Below are 24047 nucleotides of genomic sequence, written 5' to 3' on the forward strand. Positions count from 1 at the left end.
CGACGCAGTCACGGGGAGAACATACAAACTCTGTAAAGACAGCACCTGTAGTCGGGATCGAACCCGGGTGTCCGGCATTGCAAGCGCTGTAAGGCAGCAACTCTACCGCTGCGCCACCATGCCGCACCCTCTCCCTGGGCCGTGATTTCTAGCTCACCTCCACTGAGCCACAATGCTGTGGAATTCCCTTCCTGATCCTCTCAACACTAAAATGATCATTAAAATTCACCCCTCTGTGCGAGCTTTTGGTCAATCCTCCCAGTATACTTTCTTGGTCGCCGACTATATCAGTATTGTACAAGTATACCCCAGTATTATCTCGTCCCCCAATAAAAAACACAATTTCAGTGTTCCATCCTTTATTATACTTGTGTTACAATTTTTTCACCCGACAAATACATAATTTACCCATTAGCTTGTTAAGTGCTAGTAGAGAAAAGCAAACATCCACGAGACCTTGAAACATTTTCATTTTAAATACTAAGTCCATTCATCCATTCAAAACTTGAGTTCTTTGTCTCCAAGTGACTTAAAGCAACTGCTCACGTACCCCCCTGTCACCTCCTCCAAAGTTGCAGGCTTCCACTTTGGTCTTTGATCCTTGTCAATCAGCACTGTTGGGACAGATGAGGAAAGTTATTCCCAAATAATATAAAAATACTTGTAGTTATTTTGGAATCGGACAACAATGGGAATACAATGCAAAATAAGAATGATATAAAAATGCATTTTATGTTACATTTTAATGCAGCTATACCACTAGTCCAAGGCATTCGTCATCACTATGACCAGCACAATATTATTTAAAGTGCACAGTACAATTTAAAGTGTCTATCTAGTTACTGTTGTTGGTTACATGACAGTAACCCTGCAGTGGTTAGTTGATGCAGGAAATCTAACAATGGTACTATTCAAGTATCTCATTGACTTTTTTTACCTCTGCTCTTTAGTTGTGATTACATCGGCTCCGATACATGTCTGAAGTACATAAGGCCTTAACTATCGATGTTATGGAATTGCAGATTCCTCCAGATCATCTGACCTGCTCCCAGATTGTCTTGCATCTTCCTCAGCTACTTACTCTCCCTGGCTCCCACCTGAGCCACTCCCAAGTTCTCTAACCTTCCTCTTGATTACTACCAGAGATTTGCATCAGTGCATCTAACCCCAAACACAAAACTGGTTTATTACTCCAGCAGAACCCCTAACAATTCTAATCATATCCCGTTAGCGGCAGTGAACTGCAGATCACCAAGGGTCATACAATAGAAAGAGACAATGACTATTAAGATAAATCACACCACAGATAAAATTGAATGGCAGAGGATTGAAGAAAATAAGAAACAGGAGCCTAATCCATCCCCTGAGCTTTCTCCTGCATTCAATAGGATCATCGCTTATCCAATCTGTGCCTCAACACCACTTTACTGCTCTCACTCCATGCTGCTTGACTTTTACAGTTTAAATGTCAATCTCTGCCATGAAATATTTAATGTCTGCACCATCACAATACTATGGGGTACCAAGGACCCCCATGGGAGGAATTCCTCTTCATCCATCCATTCCTTAGAATTATCATTCCTTATTCTGAAACTAAGTCCCATAGTTCTAGATGCCCCCAATAAGGAAAAAAACATCCTCTTGCCATCCACCCCTCTCACCATCCACCCCTCTCAGCATCCACCCTCGTCAGAATTTTATACATTTTAGTAAATCATATTTTGTTCTTCATTCATCAATCCCTTTATCCAAGGAATTAACCCAAGGATCCTTCTCTGCACTGCCTTCAATACAAATATATCATTCCTTAAATATCGATACCAAAACTGCACAGTTGTCCAGATGTGGTCTCACCACAATCTTGTAAGATTGATTCAAAACTTCTACGTTTAGACTCTGTATCCTCTGCAATAAAAGCCAACATTTAATTAGCCTTCCTAATAACTTACTTTACCAGCGTGTTAACCTTCTGTTTCATACAACATTTTGTCGACTCACTTTTTAAATCATAATTTGCTTTTCCATTCTTTCTTTCAATGTGGATGACATCATATTTTTCCACATTATGCTCCATCTGCCAACATCTTACCCATACATTTAGCCTATCAACATCCCCTTGCACGCTCTTTTTGTTTTCTCACAATTTGCTAGCCCACCTTTCTAAGTGAGATGAACAAATCTATTGTCTATCCTACACTCATTGCCTTCATTCATCTCCTTAATACAGATTGTAAATAGGTGAGGCCTTAACGCTGGAGGAATTCTTCATCATGTTTTATACGAACCACTTATTATTTTGAAACTCTGCCCCATGATTCAATATACCCCCACTAGAGAAAACATCTTCTTGGCATTCACCTGCTCCCTTTCTTTCTGTATACCTCTAAAGGTGCCTACTATTTGCTAGGTTATGCAAGAACAGGAAGGCAGCTTATTATCTGAATGGTGTCAAGTTAGAAAAAGTGGAAGTACAACGAGATCTGGGTGTCCTTGTACATCAGTCACTGAAAGTAAGCATGCAGGTACAGCAGGCAGTGAAGAAAGCTAATGGCATGTTAGTCTTCATAATGAGAGGAGTTGAGTATAGGAGCAAAGAGGTCCTTCTGCAGTTGTACAAGGCCTTGGTGAGACCACACCTGGAGTATTGTGTGCAGTTTTGGTCTCCAAATTTGAGGAAGGACATTCTTGCTATTGAGGGAGTACAGCATAGGTTCACAAGGTTAATTCCCAGGATGGCTGGACTGTCATATGTTGAAAGAATGGAGCGACTGGGCTTGTATACACTGGAATTTAGAAGGATAAGAGAGGATCTTATTGAAACATATAAGATTATTAAGGGATTGGACACGCTAGAGGCAGGAAACATGTTCCCGATGTTGGGGGAGTGCAGAACCAGGGGCCACAGTTTAAGAATAAGGGGAAGGCCATTTAGAACGGAGATGAGGAAAAACTTTTTCATCCAGAGAGTTGTGAGCCTGTGGAATTCTCTGCCTCAGAAGGCAGTGGAGGCCAATTCTCTGGATGCTTTCAAGAGAGTTAGATAGAGCTCTTAAAGATAGCGGAGTCAAGGTATGAAGGCAGAAACGGGGTACTGATTGTGGATGATCAGCCATGATCGCATTGAAAGGTGGTGCTGGCTCGAAGGGCCGAATGGCCTACTCCTGCACGTATTGTGTATTGACTTCTCTCACTATGATTTTCTTCTGCTTCGTTTTATACTTTGTTGTATGAAAAATTCCAATCTTCTGGCTAGCCACTAATGTTTTTTTCTTTCAATTTATTACCATCCTTAACTTCCTTAGATAGCTATTGATTGTACATCTTTCTCGTAATTTTTTTCTTTCTCAAACTATCTCTGCTGAGATTTATGAAGTACATGAACTGATAATCCAATACCCTTGGGGCCCTGGAGATGCCTGACCAGCAAATCTTCCAGACCATTGCATGTGACTCTTATTAATACTCCGACACACTTCAATTCAATATTTTTTTAGAGGTTGCACAGTAATACAATAAGCTTTCCTATGAACCCAATGTGTTCAAAGCAATCATGGGAGATGGAGCTGCAGGGAGTTTATAAGGAGAGCAGGAAATGGAGCAATGGTGTGTTTATATAGTGTGGCAAACGGGGCCATGGTGAGTTTAAAGGAAGCAGGGGAAACAAGGCCTCAGTGAGTTTAAAGCATAAGGGTTATCCTGCCCTGGTGATCTTAAAAGGGGCACTGGAAACAAGATACCAGTTAATTTCAAAGAAGTACGGATAGGGGAAACAGGATTCAGTAAGTTTGAAGACATTGCAAGAAGCAGATCCCAGTGAGATTAAAGAAAACCCAGAAAACTGGATCCAGAGAGCCAGATGCTGAGCCATCAGGATTTCCAAGCAAATGAGTTGGCAGATTATCAGAGTTTTACTGCATCTCCTTAAATGTCTGCCACTGCTAATCTACTGCCTTGCTCTATAGTCTATTTCCTGAGTACAATTTACTGAACGCTTGCACCCGGCTCACCAAGGCTGACTGGATCTCCTGGTTGGTAGCCAGGTTAACTCCCCTTCTCATTTCCGCACTGACCTTTCTGTCCTGGGCCTCCTCCAGTGCCAGAGTGAGGCCACATGCAAAATGGAGGAACAGCACCTCATATTCTGTTTGGGTAGCTTACAACCCAATGGTATGAACATTGAATTCTCCAATTTTAGGTAATCTCCGACTAACCACCACCCCACCCTCTCCCGCAATCTTCACTCTCAAACCGAATTTGAAATTCTGCCAGGTTACAATCTGAAGAAGGGTCTCGACCTGAAATGTCACCCGTTCCTTCTCTCCAGATGCTGCCTGTCGCACTGTTACTCCAGCATTTTGTGTCTATCTTCGGTTTAAACCAGCATTTGCAGTTCCTTCTGAAACAATCTTGTTAACTTTTTTTTCCCAAAGACAGATATGAAATATGCAATATTGAAGCAAAAGTAAAACTGCAGATGTCTTAAAATAAAAACAGAGAATGCTATATATACTCAGCAGGTCAGACAGCATGGAGAGAAACAGAAACAAGAAAGACACTGTATTCTGATAAAAAGGTTTATTCATTTAAAATAAATAATATATCTGTTTCTCCCTCCACAAATCCTGCCTGACCTGTTGAGCATCTCCAGCACTTCCTGTTTATATTTAGGGACTTTTTGAAACTTAATATCCATTCTTCCATTAAACTGAAAGTTTGTTCATCGTGTTTGTAACTCAGCTGTATTTTATTTTAAAGATAATTTTGTAATTTAGGTGGAGTCAGTCGTGCAATTTGCAGTCAACATTTTACAATCGTCCATTTTAGTAGTAAAGCCTGAAGCACACTAATGATTTTACATTAAAGGGCCTTGCTAATAAAAGTACCACAACATCCACGAATCTGAAGAAGGGTTTCGACCCGAAACATCACCTCTCCACGTTCTCGAGAGATGGTGCCTGATCTGTTGAGTTATGCCAGCACTTTGTATCATTTTACGATCTCCATTTATTCTTTTTAAATGTAGTCTGATATGAACAATTTATTTTGCTTAATTTTAATTAACTATTCTTTTCCAACTCTCCCATTCTCACCTGATATCTATTTGTTACTGAAGCTAAATGTTTTAATTTCCATGCTGGAGAGATAGGCATTCCATCAACATTTATCACATTGTTTAAAACGATTCTTAGGCTTATAATTAACAGATTTAACTTGGTGAGGCAAATCAATGGGGAGGCTAAAGGCAAGTAACCGTATGATCAAACTACAACATTCATTGACTACCAAGTTCAGGAGACATTAAAAAAGTACAGATGCTGGAATCTTGAGGAAAACATTGAGTGCTGGAGGAACTCAGCAGGTCAGGCTGCATCTGGGAAGGGAATGGACAGGCAACGTTTTAGGTCAGGACGGTTCTTTCAACTGAGTTCAGTTCAGGATATGTGCATCCCCTGACATCTCTTAATCTACAAAAATGGCTAGATTGGTATATTTGCACAATTCTGTTTCCAGCAAAATCTGTCCCAGCCTTATGATGCAAGAACAGAATCACATGAATTAATAGATAATAGACGCAGGAGTAGGCCATTCGGTCCTTCGAGCCAGCACTGCCAATCACTGTTATCATGGCTGTTCATTCACAATCAGTACCCTGTTCCTGCCTTCTCCCCATACCCCCTGACTCCACTATCTTTAAGAGCTCTATCTAACTCTCTCTTGAAAGCATCCAGAGAATTGGCCTCCACTGCCTTCTGAGGCAGAGAATTCCACAGATTCACAACTCTCTGGCTGAAAATGTTTTTCCTCATCTCCGTTCGAAATGGCCTACCCCTTATTCTTAAACTGTGGCCCCTCGTTCTGGACTCCCTCAACATCGGGAACATGTTTCCTGCCTCTGGCGCGTCCAATCCCTTGATAATCTTATATGTTTCAATAAGATCCCCTCTCATCCTTCTAAATTCCAGTGTATACAAGCCCAGTCGCTCCATTCTTTCAACAAATGACAGTCCAGCCATTCCGGGATTTAACCTCGTGAACCTACGCTGCACTCCATCAATAGCAAGAATGTCCTTCCTCAAATTTGGAGACCAAAACTGCACACAATACTCCAAGTGTGGTCTCACTAGGGCCCTGTACAACTGCAGAGGGACCTCTTTGCTCCTATACTCAACTCCTCTTGTTATGAGGACCAACATGCCATTAGCTTTCTTCACTGCCTACTATACCTGCATGCTTACTTTCAGTGACTGATAAACAAGGACACTGAGATCTTAGTGCACTTCCCCATTTCCTAACTTGACACCATTCAGATAATAATCTGCCTTCCTGTTCTAGCCACCAGTGGATAACCTCACATTTACCCACGTTAAACTGCATCTGCCATGCATTTGCCCACTCACCCAACCTATCCAGGTCACTCTGCATCCTCGTAGCATCCTCCTCACAGTTCACATTGCTACCCAGCTTTGTGTCATCTACAAATTTGATAATGGTACTTTTAATCCCTTCATCTAAATCATTAATATTGTAAATAGCTGCGGACCACAAGTACACGTGTTTAAAAGGTTAGAAAGCTGGAGCTTAAATCCAGGCTGTTTATTCCACGGCCACCTGGAACCAGAGTGACCACCTAATCACCTCATTCTCGTATATACATGTTATTTCCCCGTCAAACAAAGTAGTCCTTGTGATTCAACAAAGTAGTCCTTGCAATATCACAACAGCCTGAACTTCAGCAAAATTTCTATCCATTGCCAACTTCAAAATCTCCTCAATGAAATTTGGATTCTCCAGGTACGTCTCAGGTAGCATTCTTTCTGAGAAAGGAGCTATTTGAGTATGATCAGAATAACCAAAGATGATCCCATCTTCACTTGATGTCTACTTTTTAAAAAGGTTCTTTCACGCAGTCTGGAGTGAGATTCCCGGTACTTAGCATCCCCTCCTTCCGACGCAAGATTGGTTAACGGCCATTGTAATGCCCCAAAGGTGACAGTGGAGATCAGATTGATCACTGGAGAGCAGCAATTAATTATTGGATTTAATTTTTTTAAATTTCATTCAAAATGTGCCAAAGAGAGAATGCAGAATTTTGACCAACAGAATGATCTAACTTAACCACATGGATTCTGCTTTAAAAGCTACAGCACCATGAAAAGGATTCATCAACAAAGGCCTGCTTACCTGCTCGCACACCCTCATAGAAATCATGGCCTCTCTGCAACATATAACAGATAAATAGATAAAGTATGAAGTGCAAAATAAACTTTCTTTCTTTAACACATTTACATTAATATAGAGAAGTACATTGAAATATCAAAAGTATGTGGAAAGTTACATCATTGCGTTAAGTACACTTGTGCCACATTGTAAAATAATTTTACTATCATCATTGGCCCTCATTATAATATAATTTTACTATCATGACTTCTAAATCATCACCTGAACTGTTAGAATTACTGCTTCCAATGTAAAATTCATATTGTGTAAAAACAATTACATTCCTGGCCAATTGCCAGCTTTGGCACATGAAAAATATCTTGTTTTCCATTGACAGTGAAAATTGAACTTGTATATTTTCCACACCCATTTCCAATTCTGCCTCCGGCATTAAATTATCACACCATAGGTTTCTGCACAATGCAATAAAGCATAAAGAATTGTGGCCAAATTGTCTGTTAGATCAGGGTTTAATCCTTGTGACTAACATAATCTTACCATACAAGCTTGACTCAGTCTGTACTCCATAATTAAAACTTCCGACAAATTCTTTCTGGCTCCTTGTTCAAGCTGTTGAAAAGTAATCTTCATGGATGTCGGAGACATTTTCTTCAACATCTACACAGAAGAAGGTAAAAGGATTGAAGTACTGGACTTCTGTTTAAATATAAATGATTGATTGAAATGCAGTTTCCATTTGCAGAGAAAATTACTTTTGCTAAACTTAGAAAGGGTAAATTCATTTGGCACAAGCCCTTCTTCATATACCTCACATTTTATTTCTGAATCCATTCCCGACCGTGAAGAAAGGAGACATGAGATAGCTACAACCTCACCAGTTCTTCAAATCATTGCCATGAATGCTCAGGGCAAGTCATGGGAAAGATCACCATTCAGCTTCTGTTTGAAGGGGTCACTGCAAGAAGCTGAGAAAGGGGGTGGGAGCAGGTAGAAAGTGGGGATCCTACCCGACTTTATTCGGCTTAAATTTCTATTTATTTTATTTATCTGTCTGAAACCCCATAGCCACAGAGGATCAAGCCAGAAACAGGATTGAACTGCAGCTGTGGTGGCACAGTGGCTCAGCGGTAGAGGTGCAAGCTCACAGAGCCAGAAACCCCCTGGTTCAATCCTGACTATGGGTGCTGTCGTTTGCAGAGTTTGCACGTTCGTCCTGTGACCGCGTGGCTTTTCTCCGGGTGCTCCATTTTCCTCCCACATTCCGAAGACGTGCAGGTTTGTAGGTTAATTAGCTTTAGTAAATTGCCCCGAGTGTGCATGATGCGAAAGTGAGATAACATAGAACTAGTGTACGGGTGATAGATGGTTGATGTAGATTCGGTGGGCTGAAGGGCCTGTTTCCACACTGTATCTCGAAACTGAACTAAACATTTCCTTACTAGGCCTTAGGTGGGACATGTACAGGGCATTTACATGGTAAAATAACTTTAAATAGTAAATAACTCTTCTTGTAGACTGTATTGAAGATAAAATTGTCAGTATTCCAATTAAAATTCAAACCACTTCACAGGATAAGTCCAGGGGATAAGTCTGTGTTTGTTTGTTCATTTGTTCTGGTGAAGGCGCAGTGCACACGGCAGCCAGTTGCTTGTCTTTTTTTTTTGATTTCACTTTTAATTTCAAGTTTTTGTGTACCTTGTGTGTTGTGACTATCTGCAGACCAATTTCCCTCTGGGGATGAATAAAGTTTTATTGTATCGTATAAGTTAAAAAGGATTTTTTTTAAATGATCTGCAATGCAGTTGCTCAGTAGTTTAATATTCAGGCTGTATTTCATAATAAGCTCCGTCTTTTATAAAGGGCGATGAACCAAAGCCAAAGCCCTCAGATAGAAAAGTGGCACTAGTTAAGACAAGAGCAGGATGGCCAACATTCTGTTTTCCTGTTCAACTTTGACCTGGTTGACCAGAGCTTGCTTATCCAAAGCCTCCACACTGCCATCGGGCCGGGCAGGAACATATTCAACTGGTTCAACTCTTTCTTACCCAGTCGTGGCAGGAAAATACCTCCAAAGACTGCTCTAAGGGTCCCAACCTGAAACGTCGCCTATCCACCTTCTCCAGAGATGCTGCCTGACCCATTGAGTTACTCCAGCACTTTGTGCTTTTGCTCAAGTTTCCAGCATCTACAATTCCTTGTGTCTGTTCTTTCCATTCCTTGGTGCCTCCCCTGACCACTGATAACTATTCTTGTCCCTCTCCCATTTCACACACTGCCTTTGTACAACAACACCCAGAAAAACATTATCAGCTTCCAGAAATCTACTGACAACATCACTACCTTCCTTCACCCACTTCATCTTGAAAGTGTGAGAAAATTGATTTGACATTGAGTGCTGGAAAAGTGAACATTTTATCCATCAAAGGTGCTGGAATCTACAGGCCATCGCTACTCTTCTCAATCCCAGATATAAATTCCTTTTCCTACCAATCGCCATGTTGCTCTATTAAGCTTCTGGCGGATGCCAAATAACAGGAAGAATATTTGGCATAAAACAAAGTGCTGGAGAAAATCAGTGGTCAGGCAGCAGCTGCAGAGGGTTTTGGAGAGACAACATTTCAGGTTAGAAACACAGAAAATAGTGCAGGAGAAGGCCCTTCGGCCCTTCAAGCCAGCACTGCCATTCAATATGATCATGGCTGATCATCAAAAATCAGGTCCTCATTCCTGCTTTCTCCCCATATCCCTTGATTCCGTTAGCCCTAAGAGTTATATTTAACTTTCTCATGAACACATCCAGTGAATTGGCCTCCACTGCCTCCTGTGGCAGAGAATTCCACAGATTCACAACTCTCTGGGTGAAAAGGTTTTTCCTCATCTCAGTCCTAAATGGCCTACCCCTTATTTTAAACTGTGACCCCTGGTTCTGGATCCCCCAACATCGGGAACATTTTTCCTGCATCTCGCCAGTCCAATCCCTTAAGAATTTTATATATTTCTCTCAGATCCCCTCTCACCCTTCTAAATTTCCGTGAATATAAGCCCAGTCGAATCATTATACTTATAAGCCCAGACGATCCAGAGGTCAGGATCCTTCTTCAGACTGGCGGATAATGGGGAGAAAGCTGGAAAAGAGGGGTGGAGCAAAGCCGGGCTAGTGAACGGTGACTGGTGAGGGGGAGCGATTGGTAGATAGGTGAAGATAGTGACAAAGAATGATCAGCCATGATCACATTGAATGGCGGTGCTGGCTCAAAGGGTCGAATGGCCTCCTCCTGCACCTATTGTCTATTGTCTAAAGGCTGGAGGTGAAATGGAGACAAAATGGTGTCAGACAAGGTGATGTGAAATGTAAAGCCAGAGGGAGAGATGAGGGTGGAAGAGGACAGAAGAGGGTTAAGAAGGGGAGGTAAAAGAGAAATGTGGATCCAGACTGAGGAGGGGTGGGAGATGAATGCAAAGAGGTGGGTGACGGGGATGATAGGAAAAATGGGTGTGCACCAGTGGGGAGGGGGAAGAGAGGTTGGTGAAAATGGAGAATTTAAAGTTCATACTATTGGGTTGTAAGCCACAAGCAGAATGAGGTGTTGTTCTTCTGGTTTACACGTGACCTCATTTGGACAGAAGGGTCATACAGAAATAGGATGCAGGAGTTAAAATGGCCAGCAATCAGAAGCTCCAGCAGGCCATGGCAAACAGAACTTAGAACATAGAACAGTACAGCGCAGGATAAGGCCCTTCGGCCCATCACATCTGTGCCAAACTGATACCAAGACCAACCTTTAATGACCTGCACATAATCCATATCCCTTCATATCCAAATGCTTTTTCAAATATCTCTTAAATGCTACTGTCCTATCTGGCTCCACTACCACCCCGGCAGCATTTTCCAGGCACGCACCACCCTCCGCACAATAAAACTTGCCCACACATTTCCTTTAAGCATTGCCCCTCTCACCTTAAAGCTATGCTCTCTAGTGTTTGATATTTCCATCCTCAGAAATAGGTTCTGACCGTCTACACTCCCTATGCCTCTCATAATTTTATATACTTCTATCAGGTCTCCCCGCAACCTCTGGCATTCCTGAGAAAATAATGCAAGTATGTCCAATCTTGCAGTTAATACCCTCTTATCCAGGCATCCTTTCTGCACCCTTTTCTCTCTGCAAACCTCCTCTGCACCCATTCCAAACCCCACCACGTCCTTTCTGGAATGGGGTGATCAGAAATGCACGCAATACTCCAAATGAGACCTAACCAAAGACCTGTAAAGCTGCATTATGACTTCCTGGTTATATTCGAAGGTATTTATTCACAAAATGCTGGAATAACTCAGCAGGTCAGGCAGTATCTCAGGAGAGAAGGAATGGGTGACGTTTCGGGTCGAGACCCTTCTTCACCGGATCCGCGCCCTAAAAAACGCCTCCATCTCCTGGTTATATTCAATGCCCTAACCAATATTAGCAAGCCTACCAAATTCCTTCTTTACCACTCTATCTACTTGTGTTGTCACTTTCAGGGAGTTATGGACTTGGACCCCAAGATCTCTCTATACATTAATGCTCTCTATACATTAATGTATAATGTATCTCTCTATACATCAATGCTGTTAAGGGTCATACCATTAATTGTATATTTTCCCCATACATTCAACCTCCCAAAGTGCAACACCTCACACTTGCTCGGATTAGATTTTATCCGCCATTTCCCCGCCCATTTTTGTAGCTGATTGATATCCTGCTGTATACTTTGACAGGCTTCCTCAAAGTCCAAGATGCCAGCAATCTTGATGTGAACTGCAAACTTACTAACCAACCTCTCTATACCTACATCCAAGTAATTTATATAAATCACAACCAGCAGAGGTCTAGGCACAGATCTCTGCAGAACTCCACTGGTCATAGACCTCCTGCTTGAATACTATCCTTCCACCATAATCCTTGGTTTCAGTAAGCCAATTCTGAATCCATATGACTAAATCATTGTTAATCCCATGCATTTTAATCTTCTGCATCTCCTCTGCATCTTAATCTTCTGGCTATCCTGCCCTGGGAAACTTTATCTATACTATACCCTTACCATAATCCATGTACACAACATCCACCACCCTACCCTCATCAATCACTTTTGTCATCCCCTCAAAAAACTCTATCGAGTTAGTAAGACACGACCTGCCATGTGCAAAGCCACACTGACTGCCCCTCATTTACCCATTCTTTTCTATATGGGAGTAAATCCCATCCCAAAGACTCCTCTCCAATAGCTTCCCTACCACTGGCGTGAGGTTCACAAGCCTATAGTTCCCTGGATTCTCCCGACTTCCCTTCTTAAACAAAAGAACAAAATTAGCTACTCGCCAGTCCTCTGGGTCCCCGCCAGTGGCTGGAGAAGACGCAAAAATGTTCATCAAAGCACGTGTTTGGCAAAACAGTTGCCTAGTCCACACTTCGTCTGGTATGAATGTTTGCTAAACTTGGTGCTACATTTATTTATCTTTGGACCATACATCTGCACCAATAAAAACGACATATTATCTGCAGCACTATATGGCTCTATAGTTTGCCTACTGCTGAAATCCTGCTTCCTTTCTCAAGACCAGAAATGCTAATGCTGTCACCATCACCTTTTCTTATTTTACTTTCCTTAGACTTGTGATCAACACATATTCTAACTCTCAGCAGATCATGGTCACATCACTCCTGTACCTTCTGACCCACAACAACAGCTTCTAATAACCGCAAGACCTCAGTTTTAAAACTCTCACCTCCATTTTCAAATTATGCTAGAGGCTCATCCCTACATTTATCATATCATATCATATCATATATATACAGCCGGAAACAGGCCTTTTCGGCCCTCCAAGTCCGTGCCGCCCAGTGATCCCCGTACATTAACACTATCCTACACCCACTAGGGACAATTTTTTTTACATTTACCCAGCCAATTAACCTACATACCTGTACGTCTTTGGAGTGTGGGAGGAAACCGAAGATCTCGGAGAAAACCCACGCAGGTCACGGGGAGAACGTACAAACTCCATACAGACGGCGCCCATAGTCAGGATCGAACCTGAGTCTCCGGCGCTGCATTCGCTGTAAAGCAGCAACTCTACCGCTGCGCTACCGTGCCGCCCTCTTAAGTTTCTTACAGCCCCGCTATCATTCTCTGCACCACACCAGAAAAGACCTGTTGATGAATGCTCAACATGATTTCTACACCTTTGGTAACCATGTCTTGAGTTGCCAAGGCCCAAAGATCCAGGATTCCTTTTCTAAACCTCTTTCAATCTCTTTCCTTCCACGACACTCTCTTTCCTTCCATTATACTCCTTAAGAGCTACCTCTTTTCTTCCAAGCTTTTTGTCACATGTATCTATTTGCACCTCAGTGTCAAATGTTGATGATTATGCTCCCATGAGGCACCATGTAATGCATTGGTACATTTAAAAAAATCACAATATATGGAATTTGCTAGCAAAGTTGCGTTTCAATGTCCATCCTAAATGCCTCCTAAACTTGTAATTTTCAAGACAAGTGGGTCTCAGGTCCGATGCAGTCCAAACTGGTATTTTACATAGGTACTTCCAACAATGTCACAGTTAAATGCTAAACATTACTGATCTATTATTCTACATTTTCTTATCTGAATTTAAATCCCCCAGTGTCATGCTGAGATTTGAATGCATGCTCTATTATCAACCATTCAGAGATCTGCACAAAATTCTTATAATAACCACAGTGATGAAGTGGCTCAGATTTTGCTGTCATTATTTGGCATCATTTCATTGTGAAATTGCTTAGCAGCTCCTGGAACAGACACCAGCACAATGATACGTGAAAATCCAACAACTGCAGACAATCACTCTTTGCTCCTGCACATAGTACAAATGAAAATCATAAACTGCAAACACTCCGTGAAATCTATGTTTAAAGGATGACTTGAAATATCTCACTATGGCACTGATACGACGTAAATAAAAGATGTGTTAGAATAGTACCGTGTCAAGTTGAATCTCATTTGGCAGAAGACTGAGAGAAATAAGGACTCAAAGTGTTTTGGTAAAGCCAGCTATAACCAGGGCAGTAGCGACTGAAAGGATGTGGTAAAGATTTTGTTCAGATCCCTTTAAAATGGTAGAGTACAATGCTGGGGTTCCTCAATGTTGCAGGATTGGTGATCCTGGAGGACATCCATTTGAAAAGTGTTTCTTCTCTCAATTGTATACTCAAACCTTTTTGTATTTCAGCAACATTAAATCTATTGTGAACCAGCACAGTCAGGCAGAACCTTATAACCTTATTATTTAAGAGAGACTGAGGTTTAAAAATATATCTAAATATATTGAATTGAATTCTGCCAAAAAAAAAAATATCCATTTAAAATCATTATCAACCTGTGAGTCATCCAACTTTAAATTGCTTAATAATATAAAAAACAATATCAAATTATTTTCTAGTTCAGTTCCTCCATGACCTCTTTCTGTGTTAAAGTACTTAACTAAATTAGGATACAGTGATGACGTATTAAGTAAAAAAAAATGTCAAGATGTACCAATTAATGTCAATACACACAAAAGTCCTAGCTTAATATTTAGAGTTCCATCAAAGACCTGCACGAAAGTCAATTAGCAATAACACTGAGGAAATTTGGGGGTAAATGCACTGAAGAACATTAACATCAAGTGCAAAAACAAGGGACCTGCAACAGATGGAATCTATTAAAATGGTAAAATAAAATGTTGGGCTTTATGAAAGGTCCATGCAAAAGAGTAGGAGGTCACAGATAGAGTTGATCAGCTCTGTTTTTCCATTACATGGCTAATAGCAGTGGTCAATTAGACAACCAAAGGTCGAGGGGAAGGCTGCACAATCTCTCCCATTTTCAGCTTTGGCAGAGCCTAACAAACATGTGGGAGATGCCTGGGGCATCAGTAAAGTACCTTGAAACAAACACAACAAGCAATATTAAGGTGCAGCGAGGTTCCAATGATACCATTCTGTTTGTGGTTCTGATCTACATAATCGGTCTGAAGAAGGGTCTCAGCCCGAAACGTCACCCATTCCCTCTCTCCTAGATGCTGCCTGACCTGCTGAGTTACTCCAGCATTTTGTGATACCTTCGATTTGTACCAGCATCTGCAGTTATTTTCCTACGCATTGTAGATCAGTGTTGGTATAAAATTAGAGAAGCATCTGTAAAATCCTTTTGGCTTTTATTAAGTGTAAATCTCTCAAGTATAACTGTTATCTATTTAAAGTACTGTACCTCCAAGTGTTGAACAGCAAATGGACTTCCATCTTGTCTCATATTTTCCATTATTTCCTCTACACTGTTGGTTTTAAACAGCCTGTAAAGCAGAATGTATCTGTAAAGATCTGTAAAAAAAATGGTACATGACCTGTGTAGGCACGATACCTGGTCAATTGGTTAATCATTGCAAATAATCTTGGGAACCTGGCCAACCTACACCCTACAGCTGTGCATATAATGAAGTGATAAAATCTCTTTACACTAAATCATTAAATATTTCAAAAACAAAACCTTGCATGAGTAGTTAGTATACAACAAAAAGTGCTGGAGGTCAAAATGCATTTGAAAATAAATTCCCAAAGGTGTGTACTTTATGACAGCAGAAGAATCAGAAGGTTTGTTCTGGTTCCCAAGAAAGGGAGTTTGTGGAGTGCCTCCGAGATGGATTCTTAGAGCAGCTTGTACTGGAGCATACCAGAGAGAAGGCAATTCTGGATTTAGTGTTGTCTAATGAACCAGATTTAATAAGGGAACTCAAGGTAAACGAACCGCTAGGAGGTAGTGACCATAATATGATAAGTTTTAATCTGCAATTTGAGAGGGAGAAGGTTAAATCAGAAGTGTCTTTGTTGCAGTTCAACAAAGGGGACTATGAGGCCATTGGAGAGGAGCTGGCCAAGGTCGACTGCAAAATGATCCTAGCAGGAATGACGGTGGCAGGAATTTCGGGGCATAATCCAGAAGATGCAGGATCATTTCATTCCAAAGAGGAAGAAAGATTCTAAGGGGAGTAAGAGTTAACCGTGGCTGACAATGGAAGTTAGGGATGGAATAAAACTAAAAGAAAAGGTGTATAACATAACAAAGAGTAGCGGGAAGCCAGAGGATTGGGAAACTTTCGAAGGACAACAGAAGGTAAAAAGCACAATACGGGGTGAAAAGATGAAGAACGAGGGCAGGCTGGATTAGAATATAAAGAAGGACAGTAAAAGCTTCTTTAGGTATGTTAAGAGAAAAAGATTAGTAAAGACCAGTTAGCCTGACATCGGTGGTGGGGAAGATGCTGGAGTCAATTATTAAAGAAGTAATAAGGGCACATTTGGATAGCAGTAAAAGGATTGGACCAAGTCAGCATGGATTTATGAAGGGGAAATCCTGCTTGACTAATCTTCTGGAATTTTTTGAGGATGTGACACGTAAAATTGATGAAGGAGAGCCAGTGGATGTAGGGCATCTGGACTTTCAGAAAGCCTTTGATAAGGTCTCACACAGGAGATTAGTAGGCAAAATTAGAGCCCATGGTTTTGGGGGTAGGGTATTGACATGGATGGAGAATTGGTTGGCAGACAGGAAGCAAAGAGTAGGAATAAACGGGTCTCTGACAGAATGGCAGGCAGTGGCGATTGGAGTGCCGCAAGGCTCGGTGCTGGGGCCACAACAATTTACAATATATATTAATGATTTAGATGATGGGATTAGAATTAACACTAGCAAATTTGCAGATGACACAAAGCTGGGTGGCAGTGTGAACTGCGAAGAGGATGCTAGGAGGTTGCAGGGTGACTTGGACAAGTTGAGTGAATGGGCAGATGCATGGCAGATGCACTATAATGTAGATAAATGTGAGGTTATCCATTTTGGCGGTAAGAATAAAGAGGCAGATTATTATCCCAATGGTATCAGATTAGGAAAAAGGGGAAGTGCAACGAGACCTGGGTGTCCTTGTACACCAGTCACTGAAAGTAAACATGCAGGTAGAGCAGGCAGTGAAGAAACCTAATGGCATGTTGGCCTTCATAACGAGAGGATTTGAGTAAAGGAGTAACAAAGTCCTTCTGCAGTTGTACAGGGCCCTGGTGAGACCACATCTGGAGTATTGTGTGCAGTTTTGGTCTCCTAATTTGAGAAATGACATCCTTGCTATTGAGGCAGTGCAGCATAGGTTTCCGAGGTTAATCCCCGGGATGGCGGGAATGTCATATGAGGAAAGATTGAAAAGAATGGGCTTGATTTCACTGGCATTTAGAAGGATGAGAGGGGATCTTATAGAAACATATAAAATTATGAAAGGCCTGGACAAGCTAGATGCAGGAAAAATGTTCCCAATGTTGGGGGAGTCCAGAACCAGGGACCACAGTCTAAGAATAAAGGGGAGATTTAAAACTGAGATGAGAAAAAAACCTTTTCACCCAGAGAGTTGAGAATTTATGGAATTCTCTGCCACAGAAGGCAGTAGAGGCCAAATCACTGAATGAGGGGCTAGCGGAATCAAGGGATATGGGGGAAAAGGCATGCACGGGTTACTGATTGTGGATGATTAGCCATGATCACAATGAATGGCGGTGCTGGCTCGAAGGACCTCCTCCTGCACCTATTTTCTATGTTTCTATGAACATAACATTTTTTCAAAGCAAATGCAAGCCATTTAACATGCTATAAAAACAAAACATTTATTTGACACATTAAAAAAACATGTTTCAATTCTGCTCTTGAAGCTCACACCTTAAACATTTACAAGTCAAAATGCTGCATGCTGTTTGGAGATCGGCCAATGTTTGCGAATGATTTTTTAATATAAAACAAATATATTTTGGATTATTAAAGTTGACTTCACTGGGCTTGATAAGGGAGATTTCCCAGTTAGTTCAGCAATGCTTAAACTAAAAAATGTATGAAATAGATTATTTAAAAATGACTTAAATGTGAGATTGGTCATCAGGCTGCACGAATTAGGATTTCCATTGGTTTGATTCAATTTAGTTTAGTTTAGTTTAATTTAGTTATACAGCGCAGAAACAGGCCCTTCGGCCCACCAAGTCTGCACCGACCAGTGATCTCTGCATATTAACACTATCCACACACACTAGGGTCAATTTATATTTATACCAAGCCAACTAACCTACAAACCTGTATGTCTTTGGAGTGTGGGAGGAAATCGAAGATCTCAGAGAAAACTCACGCGGTCACGGGGAGAGCGTACAAACTTCGTACAGACACACCCATAGTTGGGTTGAACCCAAGTCTCTGGTGCTGTACTCGCTGTAAGTCAGCAACTCTACCACTGCGCCACCGTGACACCCTTCTGGTTGGACTTTAAGAAAAATACACATCCCAGTTTTTGAAGAAACTTCATTGGCTTTTCACTCCCATGCAAGGAGGAATGAACCATCCTAAAGCAGTGAAGATCAGCTAATTGAGCAGAAATCACGTAATAAACAAGGATTTTCTAAACATCTCACACACTAATAATTCACAACTTCTTTATCATAATTGAGTTATCAAGTTATATCAGTCTTTTAATTTGCCTATCAATGCCAGTCCATCAAACTTGAGGCCTGTAACAAGTGGTGTGTCACAGGGATCAATACTGGGTACACAGTTGTTCATTATTGGTATTAACAATGTAGTGGCATGGTCAGTAAATATACTGATGATAATAAAAATGGTGGAAAAGTGGCAGGATGTAAGAGATAACAATGGAATCTTAACCAATTGGATCAAGGTGAAGTTTAATTCAGATAAATACACATGTTGCATTTTTGGGAAACCAGGGGAGGACTTGCACAGTAAATGGTAGGGCTCTGGGGAATTATGTATGACAGAGAGTCCTAGTGGTGCATGCACATAGTTCCATGAACGTGGCAGTACAAGCAGGCAGGGTGATGGAGAAGGCACTTGGCACACTTGGATTGCCTTCATCAGCGAGTTTCTGAGCACAGGAGTTGGGTTATCACAATACAGTTGTACAAGACATTGGCAAGGCCACATTTTGAGTACTGTGCACAGTTCTGGTTGTCATGCTATAGGAAACAATGCCATTAAACTGGAAAGAGTGCAAAAAAGATTTATTAGGATGTTATCAGGATCTGGAGGGTTTGAGTTACAAGGAGAGGCTGGATAGAGAGGATTTTTTTACCTTGAGCATAGGAGGCTGAGGGGAGGCCTGATAGATGTTTATTAGATCAAAATGGACATGGTTGGGTGAATAACCACAGATGCATTTCCCCAGTGCATAATTTAAGGCAAGAGAGGAACTGGGAGGGCAACTATTCCACAGAGGATGGAATGAGTTGCCAGAGGATTTTAACAGAATTTACAATTCACCTGACATCTACAATTTGATGCTACAGGAAGTGGGAGTTGGGATGGAGAACACGTGCCATTATCCAGCTGCACCCATATCTATCAATAGGGGGTCATCACACAGCAGCAACATCAGGCATGATCAGGTGTCTACATTGCCTCATTACACCATGAATCCAAGCATTAGCTCGGGGATGTGGAGGGTTCCAAGGGGAGCAGTTGACAAACTCATGGAGTGGATAAACTCAATAAATTAAATGCAGCTAGTGAATTTTTAAGAACTATAACTCTTTAATTATTGATAATGCATTGTCAGTGTGATCCTTAATTAGGAAAACTGTTTGCATAAAGTGTTGAACGTACATCTATAAACTGCATATTTGGTCCAAATAGTTCCTGCTTAATATGCAGAAACTGAATGTACACATGATAGGCTTGTTGCAGTGTTAGAGTGATGAAGTAGTAAATGGCAACTACGACACTTGACAACATCTGCATACTAATGGTCATCCCAGATAGAACAGTACCTATTAATCTTGTCCATATGCTCTGCTAAGACAAATTTATCATCGGCTTTGCACTGTTAAAAGAAAGAGGAAAAATAAATATTTTTGTTTATTCAGCTTTAAAGGTCTATAGCAACCGTATTGTAAAAGTTTATTGTTCATATTTTATGTGTGCAGTATCAGAAGATTAATTTCCAATTTGTACAACTGCAAGGAATCAGCAGATTTTTAAATGAAAAATAAATAATGCCATAACAGCAAGCTACTGCTTTTAAAAAAGCGTTAAACGAGGTAAGGCAATGTAAAACAATCTATTTGCTTAGGAAGGAACTGCAGATGTCGGTTTCAACCAAAGATAGACATAAAATGCTGGAGTAACTCAGTGGGCCAGACAGCATCTCTGGAGAAAAGGGAATAGATGACGTTTTGGGTCGAGACCCTTCTTCATTTGTATTTGTTTACATTACTTGAACATTATCTGTAACTGTTCACCTGCCAACTATTAACTCAAAACGAACTTACTTTAGATATACCATGTTAAGTATCTGCTTTGTAGTAGGTATTAACAATGCATAAAAATTTGATACACAAAAATGGAGATCACAAATGCCAGAATCAAGAGGGAAACACAAGCTGATAGAGGAACTCAACAGGCCAGGTAGGATCTGCAGGAGGATCCTTGACATTACAGGTTGACATTTCAGGTTGATACTCTTCATTTAGACTAGAAGAACATAGGTTAGGTAGCCAAATATAAAGAGGTGAAGGGGAAGAGTAGGGCAAGAGTGAGCAAGTAGTATGTAGATCCAAGGGTGGAGATAACGACAGTAGCTGGGAGGTGATAAGTGGAGACAACATAGAGCTGCAGGTAATGGAGTCTGATAAGAAAGGAAGGCGAGGACTGGAACCAAGTAAGGAAGGGACGGTGAGCAGATGGAAATAGTGGGGGTTAGAGGTTGGTGGGAATAGTGGGTATTGGGGATGGAGGCTTCAAAGGCAGGAGTGTGTGGGTGATGGTCAGATGGAATAGATGGGGAAGAGGAAAGAAACTGGGGGTCAGAGGGCTGGGTAATTGGAAAGGTGTGTGTCGGAGGACCTGGGTAGATCAGAAGGAGAGAGAAACAGACAGAGTTACCTGAAACTGTACAATTCAATGTTCATGTCATTCTGTTGTAAACTAGCCAGGCAGAATACGAGAAGCTTTTCCACTAGTTTGGTCTCACAATGGCAATGGCGGTGCAGAGTACGGACAGGTCGGTGTGGGAATGGGGGGTGGAATTAAAATGGCTAGCAACCAGGAGCTCCAGATGGCAAAGTGGTCTCCCAACCTGCACTGAGTCAAACTAATGTAGAGGAGGCCACATCGAGAGCACTGAATGCAGTTGGTGAGATTGGATGAGGAGTATGTGAATCTGTTCCATCTGGAGGGGCTGTTTAGCTCCCTGGATGGAGGTGAGTGAGGAGATATTTGAATTCCTGCCCATTGGAAGATTCTTATGCCACCAATGGCAGAGTTGGTCAACCCATGATAAAATATAAATATGATCATTTACAAAGCAATATTTTAGAGAATGGAAAACTTCATCTACTTAGATGAACAAACATGTAATGTGTAGGAAGGAACTGCAGATGATGGTTTACATCGAAGGTAGACATAAAATGCTGGGGTAACTCAACGGGACAGGTAGGATATTTGGAGAGAAGGAATGGGTGACGTTTCGGGTTGAGACCCTTCTTCAGGCCGCATGTAATGCAAATATGTAATGCTGACAACTACAATGTGTAATGCAGGTACTGAAGGCAACTTTCATATCCATGTTATATGCAGAACTAATTTCTGGGAGATACAGTACTTGCTGCCTTACAGCACCATAGACCTGGATTTGATCCTGAGCTCGGGTGCCATCTGTGTGGAGTTTGCATGTTCTACCTGCGACCATATGGTTTTCCTCCAGGTGCTCCACATCCCAAAGATGTGAGGGTTCCTGGGTTAATTAGTCTCTGTTAATTTCCCCCCTAGTATGTAGGGAATGGATGAGAAAGTGGAATAACATGGAACTGGTGTGAACGGGTGATTAATGGTCAGTGAGGACTTGGTGAGCTCCAGTGCCTGTTTCCATGCTGTATCTCTAAACTAAACTATCTTGGGCCATGTAGATAATACCCACAGCATATCCAAAACTGTAGTATAATGAGGTGCAGTATATTGATGTTTCTTGTATTTTAAGCTTAGGGTGTGGTAACAATGTACTAATATTCAGAGGTAATAGCCACCATTATCTACAGCAACACAACATCTGTTATTACAAATGCAACTAATTCTCAGAGACACGAGTAGCTGTGGAAGCTACAGGAGCATGAAAATAGTTAGGACACATCACTGCAAAAACCTGTAGTTCACAAATGAAATTATGAAAAGTCACGCTCTTGATGCCGAGGCACAAACACATAATTTAATGTTGTGAAAGTGGTAAGTTTGATCTTCTCTCTGGAACGTTTGATCTGTCATGCAGGGCTGCATCTTATGGTTTAGAGCTTTTGACTGAGGCTGGAAGAATGCGAGAGAATATTTACTCAGTTACTCCAGCACTTTGATTTTTTTTTGTAAACCAGCATAAGCAGTTCTTTGAGTCTCTATTTAACCTATTATCGAGGCCACAAGAAGAAGGGTTCCGATTCGACCCACTGGGCTAAGAAAACCGATGCAAAGGCAGTGGCCACGTCATGACATATTCGGAGATCATTGTACCTTCATATGATATGAATTTAATAAATCTGCAACATCCTCTTTTGAAGGAGACTTTAGAGACACCAAATCTTTCTCCAAAGCAGGAATCTTTAAAAAAAGAATGTCAGTATGAATACATTGAGACAAATGAAGAAATATAATTTGTATAATAGCTTATTTGTACAATATCAACAGATTTTATAATTAATTTAATTTCAACTTCAAAATATAGTTTAAATTGTATTACCTACATGATCTTGGCTTGTTTTGCCTAAAAATCATTTAATAGCTTTGAAGCATAAGAAATTTGATCAGTTCCGACCATTTATTGATTTGTACAAGGAAATGATATAAAGTGTTAAAGCCGCATGTTCAAAATGCACTGGACCAAAACCAGCTAGTTGCTGAACAGTAAACTTGTCTCTTAATATAATTGCTACAGTTCAGATATCGACCATTAACTGCCGGAATAAAATGCTGAATCAGATTTTTAAACATACAGGAGTAATGTTCCATTCTATAATTTCTGCTTTCGCAGTACAAAATGTATCTAAAAGCTTTTTTCCTTCTCCCATGCATTTCTGATGGACCAATTCTCATGAGATGGATTCCGAGAAATCTGACGGAAGTGTTAGTAATGACCTGGCAAATGTCTGTATTTCTAACACAGCACTTTAGTAGTTCAAGTTTGCATTTGGCTCTTCAGAGTGACCAGACAAAATATAGACCTGCGAACTCAACAACATAAAGGTTCTGCCTTGCTTTAAAAACATTGTTAAACCATAACAAGGGACATACACCAATTTTTATCCAGTCCTTTTCACTCATGAGGTTCATGGGGTCACGGGTAATGTACAGGCTTTGAAAACATTCGCATGAGCTTGAGTTTGATTGTTTTTTGAGGGTTAGCTAAGACCAATGAAGGCAGGACAGTAGATGCTGTTTGTATGGATTGAAATAAGGTATTTATACAAGGTCCCACATGGTCAGCTGGTCCAGAATATGAAGATACATGGGATTCAAGATGAGCTGGCTAATTGGATGCAGAATTGGCTTGGTGATAGGATGCAGTGGGTAGTGTTGGAAGGATGCTATTCCGATTGGAAATCTGTGACCGTAGGAATCAGAGCTGTTGTTTTGGATTTTTTTAAAAAAGTCTAGGATGTGAAAGTAGGAGGTGTTATTAGAAAGTCTGCAGAAGGCAGGAAGTTCATGGTGTCGTGGGAATCAAGGAAAGTAGTCAAAGTCGACAACAGGATATAGATCAAATGGAAAGTTGGGCAGAGCATTGGCAAGAAGAA

At 41.0% G+C, this 24047-nt stretch overlaps 1 protein-coding gene across 2 annotated transcripts in view; it reads right to left on the reverse strand.

The window, feature by feature from the left end:
- Positions 1-352: 352 nt before the first annotated feature.
- The window catches only part of hibch (3-hydroxyisobutyryl-CoA hydrolase), a 99493-nt gene continuing 75798 nt past the window's right edge, over positions 353-24047 (reverse strand). For both annotated transcript variants that reach the window (XM_078404565.1, XM_078404566.1), the window contains exons 9-14: positions 22768-22854; positions 20040-20092; positions 15445-15526; positions 7717-7836; positions 7183-7216; positions 353-614 (exon numbers count right to left, since the gene is read on the reverse strand). In XM_078404565.1, the coding sequence (XP_078260691.1) occupies positions 499-614; positions 7183-7216; positions 7717-7836; positions 15445-15526; positions 20040-20092; positions 22768-22854 (492 nt within the window). In that variant the 3' untranslated portion in view covers positions 353-498. The remainder of the gene's footprint in view (positions 615-7182; positions 7217-7716; positions 7837-15444; positions 15527-20039; positions 20093-22767; positions 22855-24047) is intronic.

This window comes from Rhinoraja longicauda, chromosome 8 (genome assembly GCF_053455715.1).
Source record: "Rhinoraja longicauda isolate Sanriku21f chromosome 8, sRhiLon1.1, whole genome shotgun sequence".
In the NCBI taxonomy this organism is placed as follows: domain Eukaryota; kingdom Metazoa; phylum Chordata; class Chondrichthyes; order Rajiformes; family Arhynchobatidae; genus Rhinoraja; species Rhinoraja longicauda.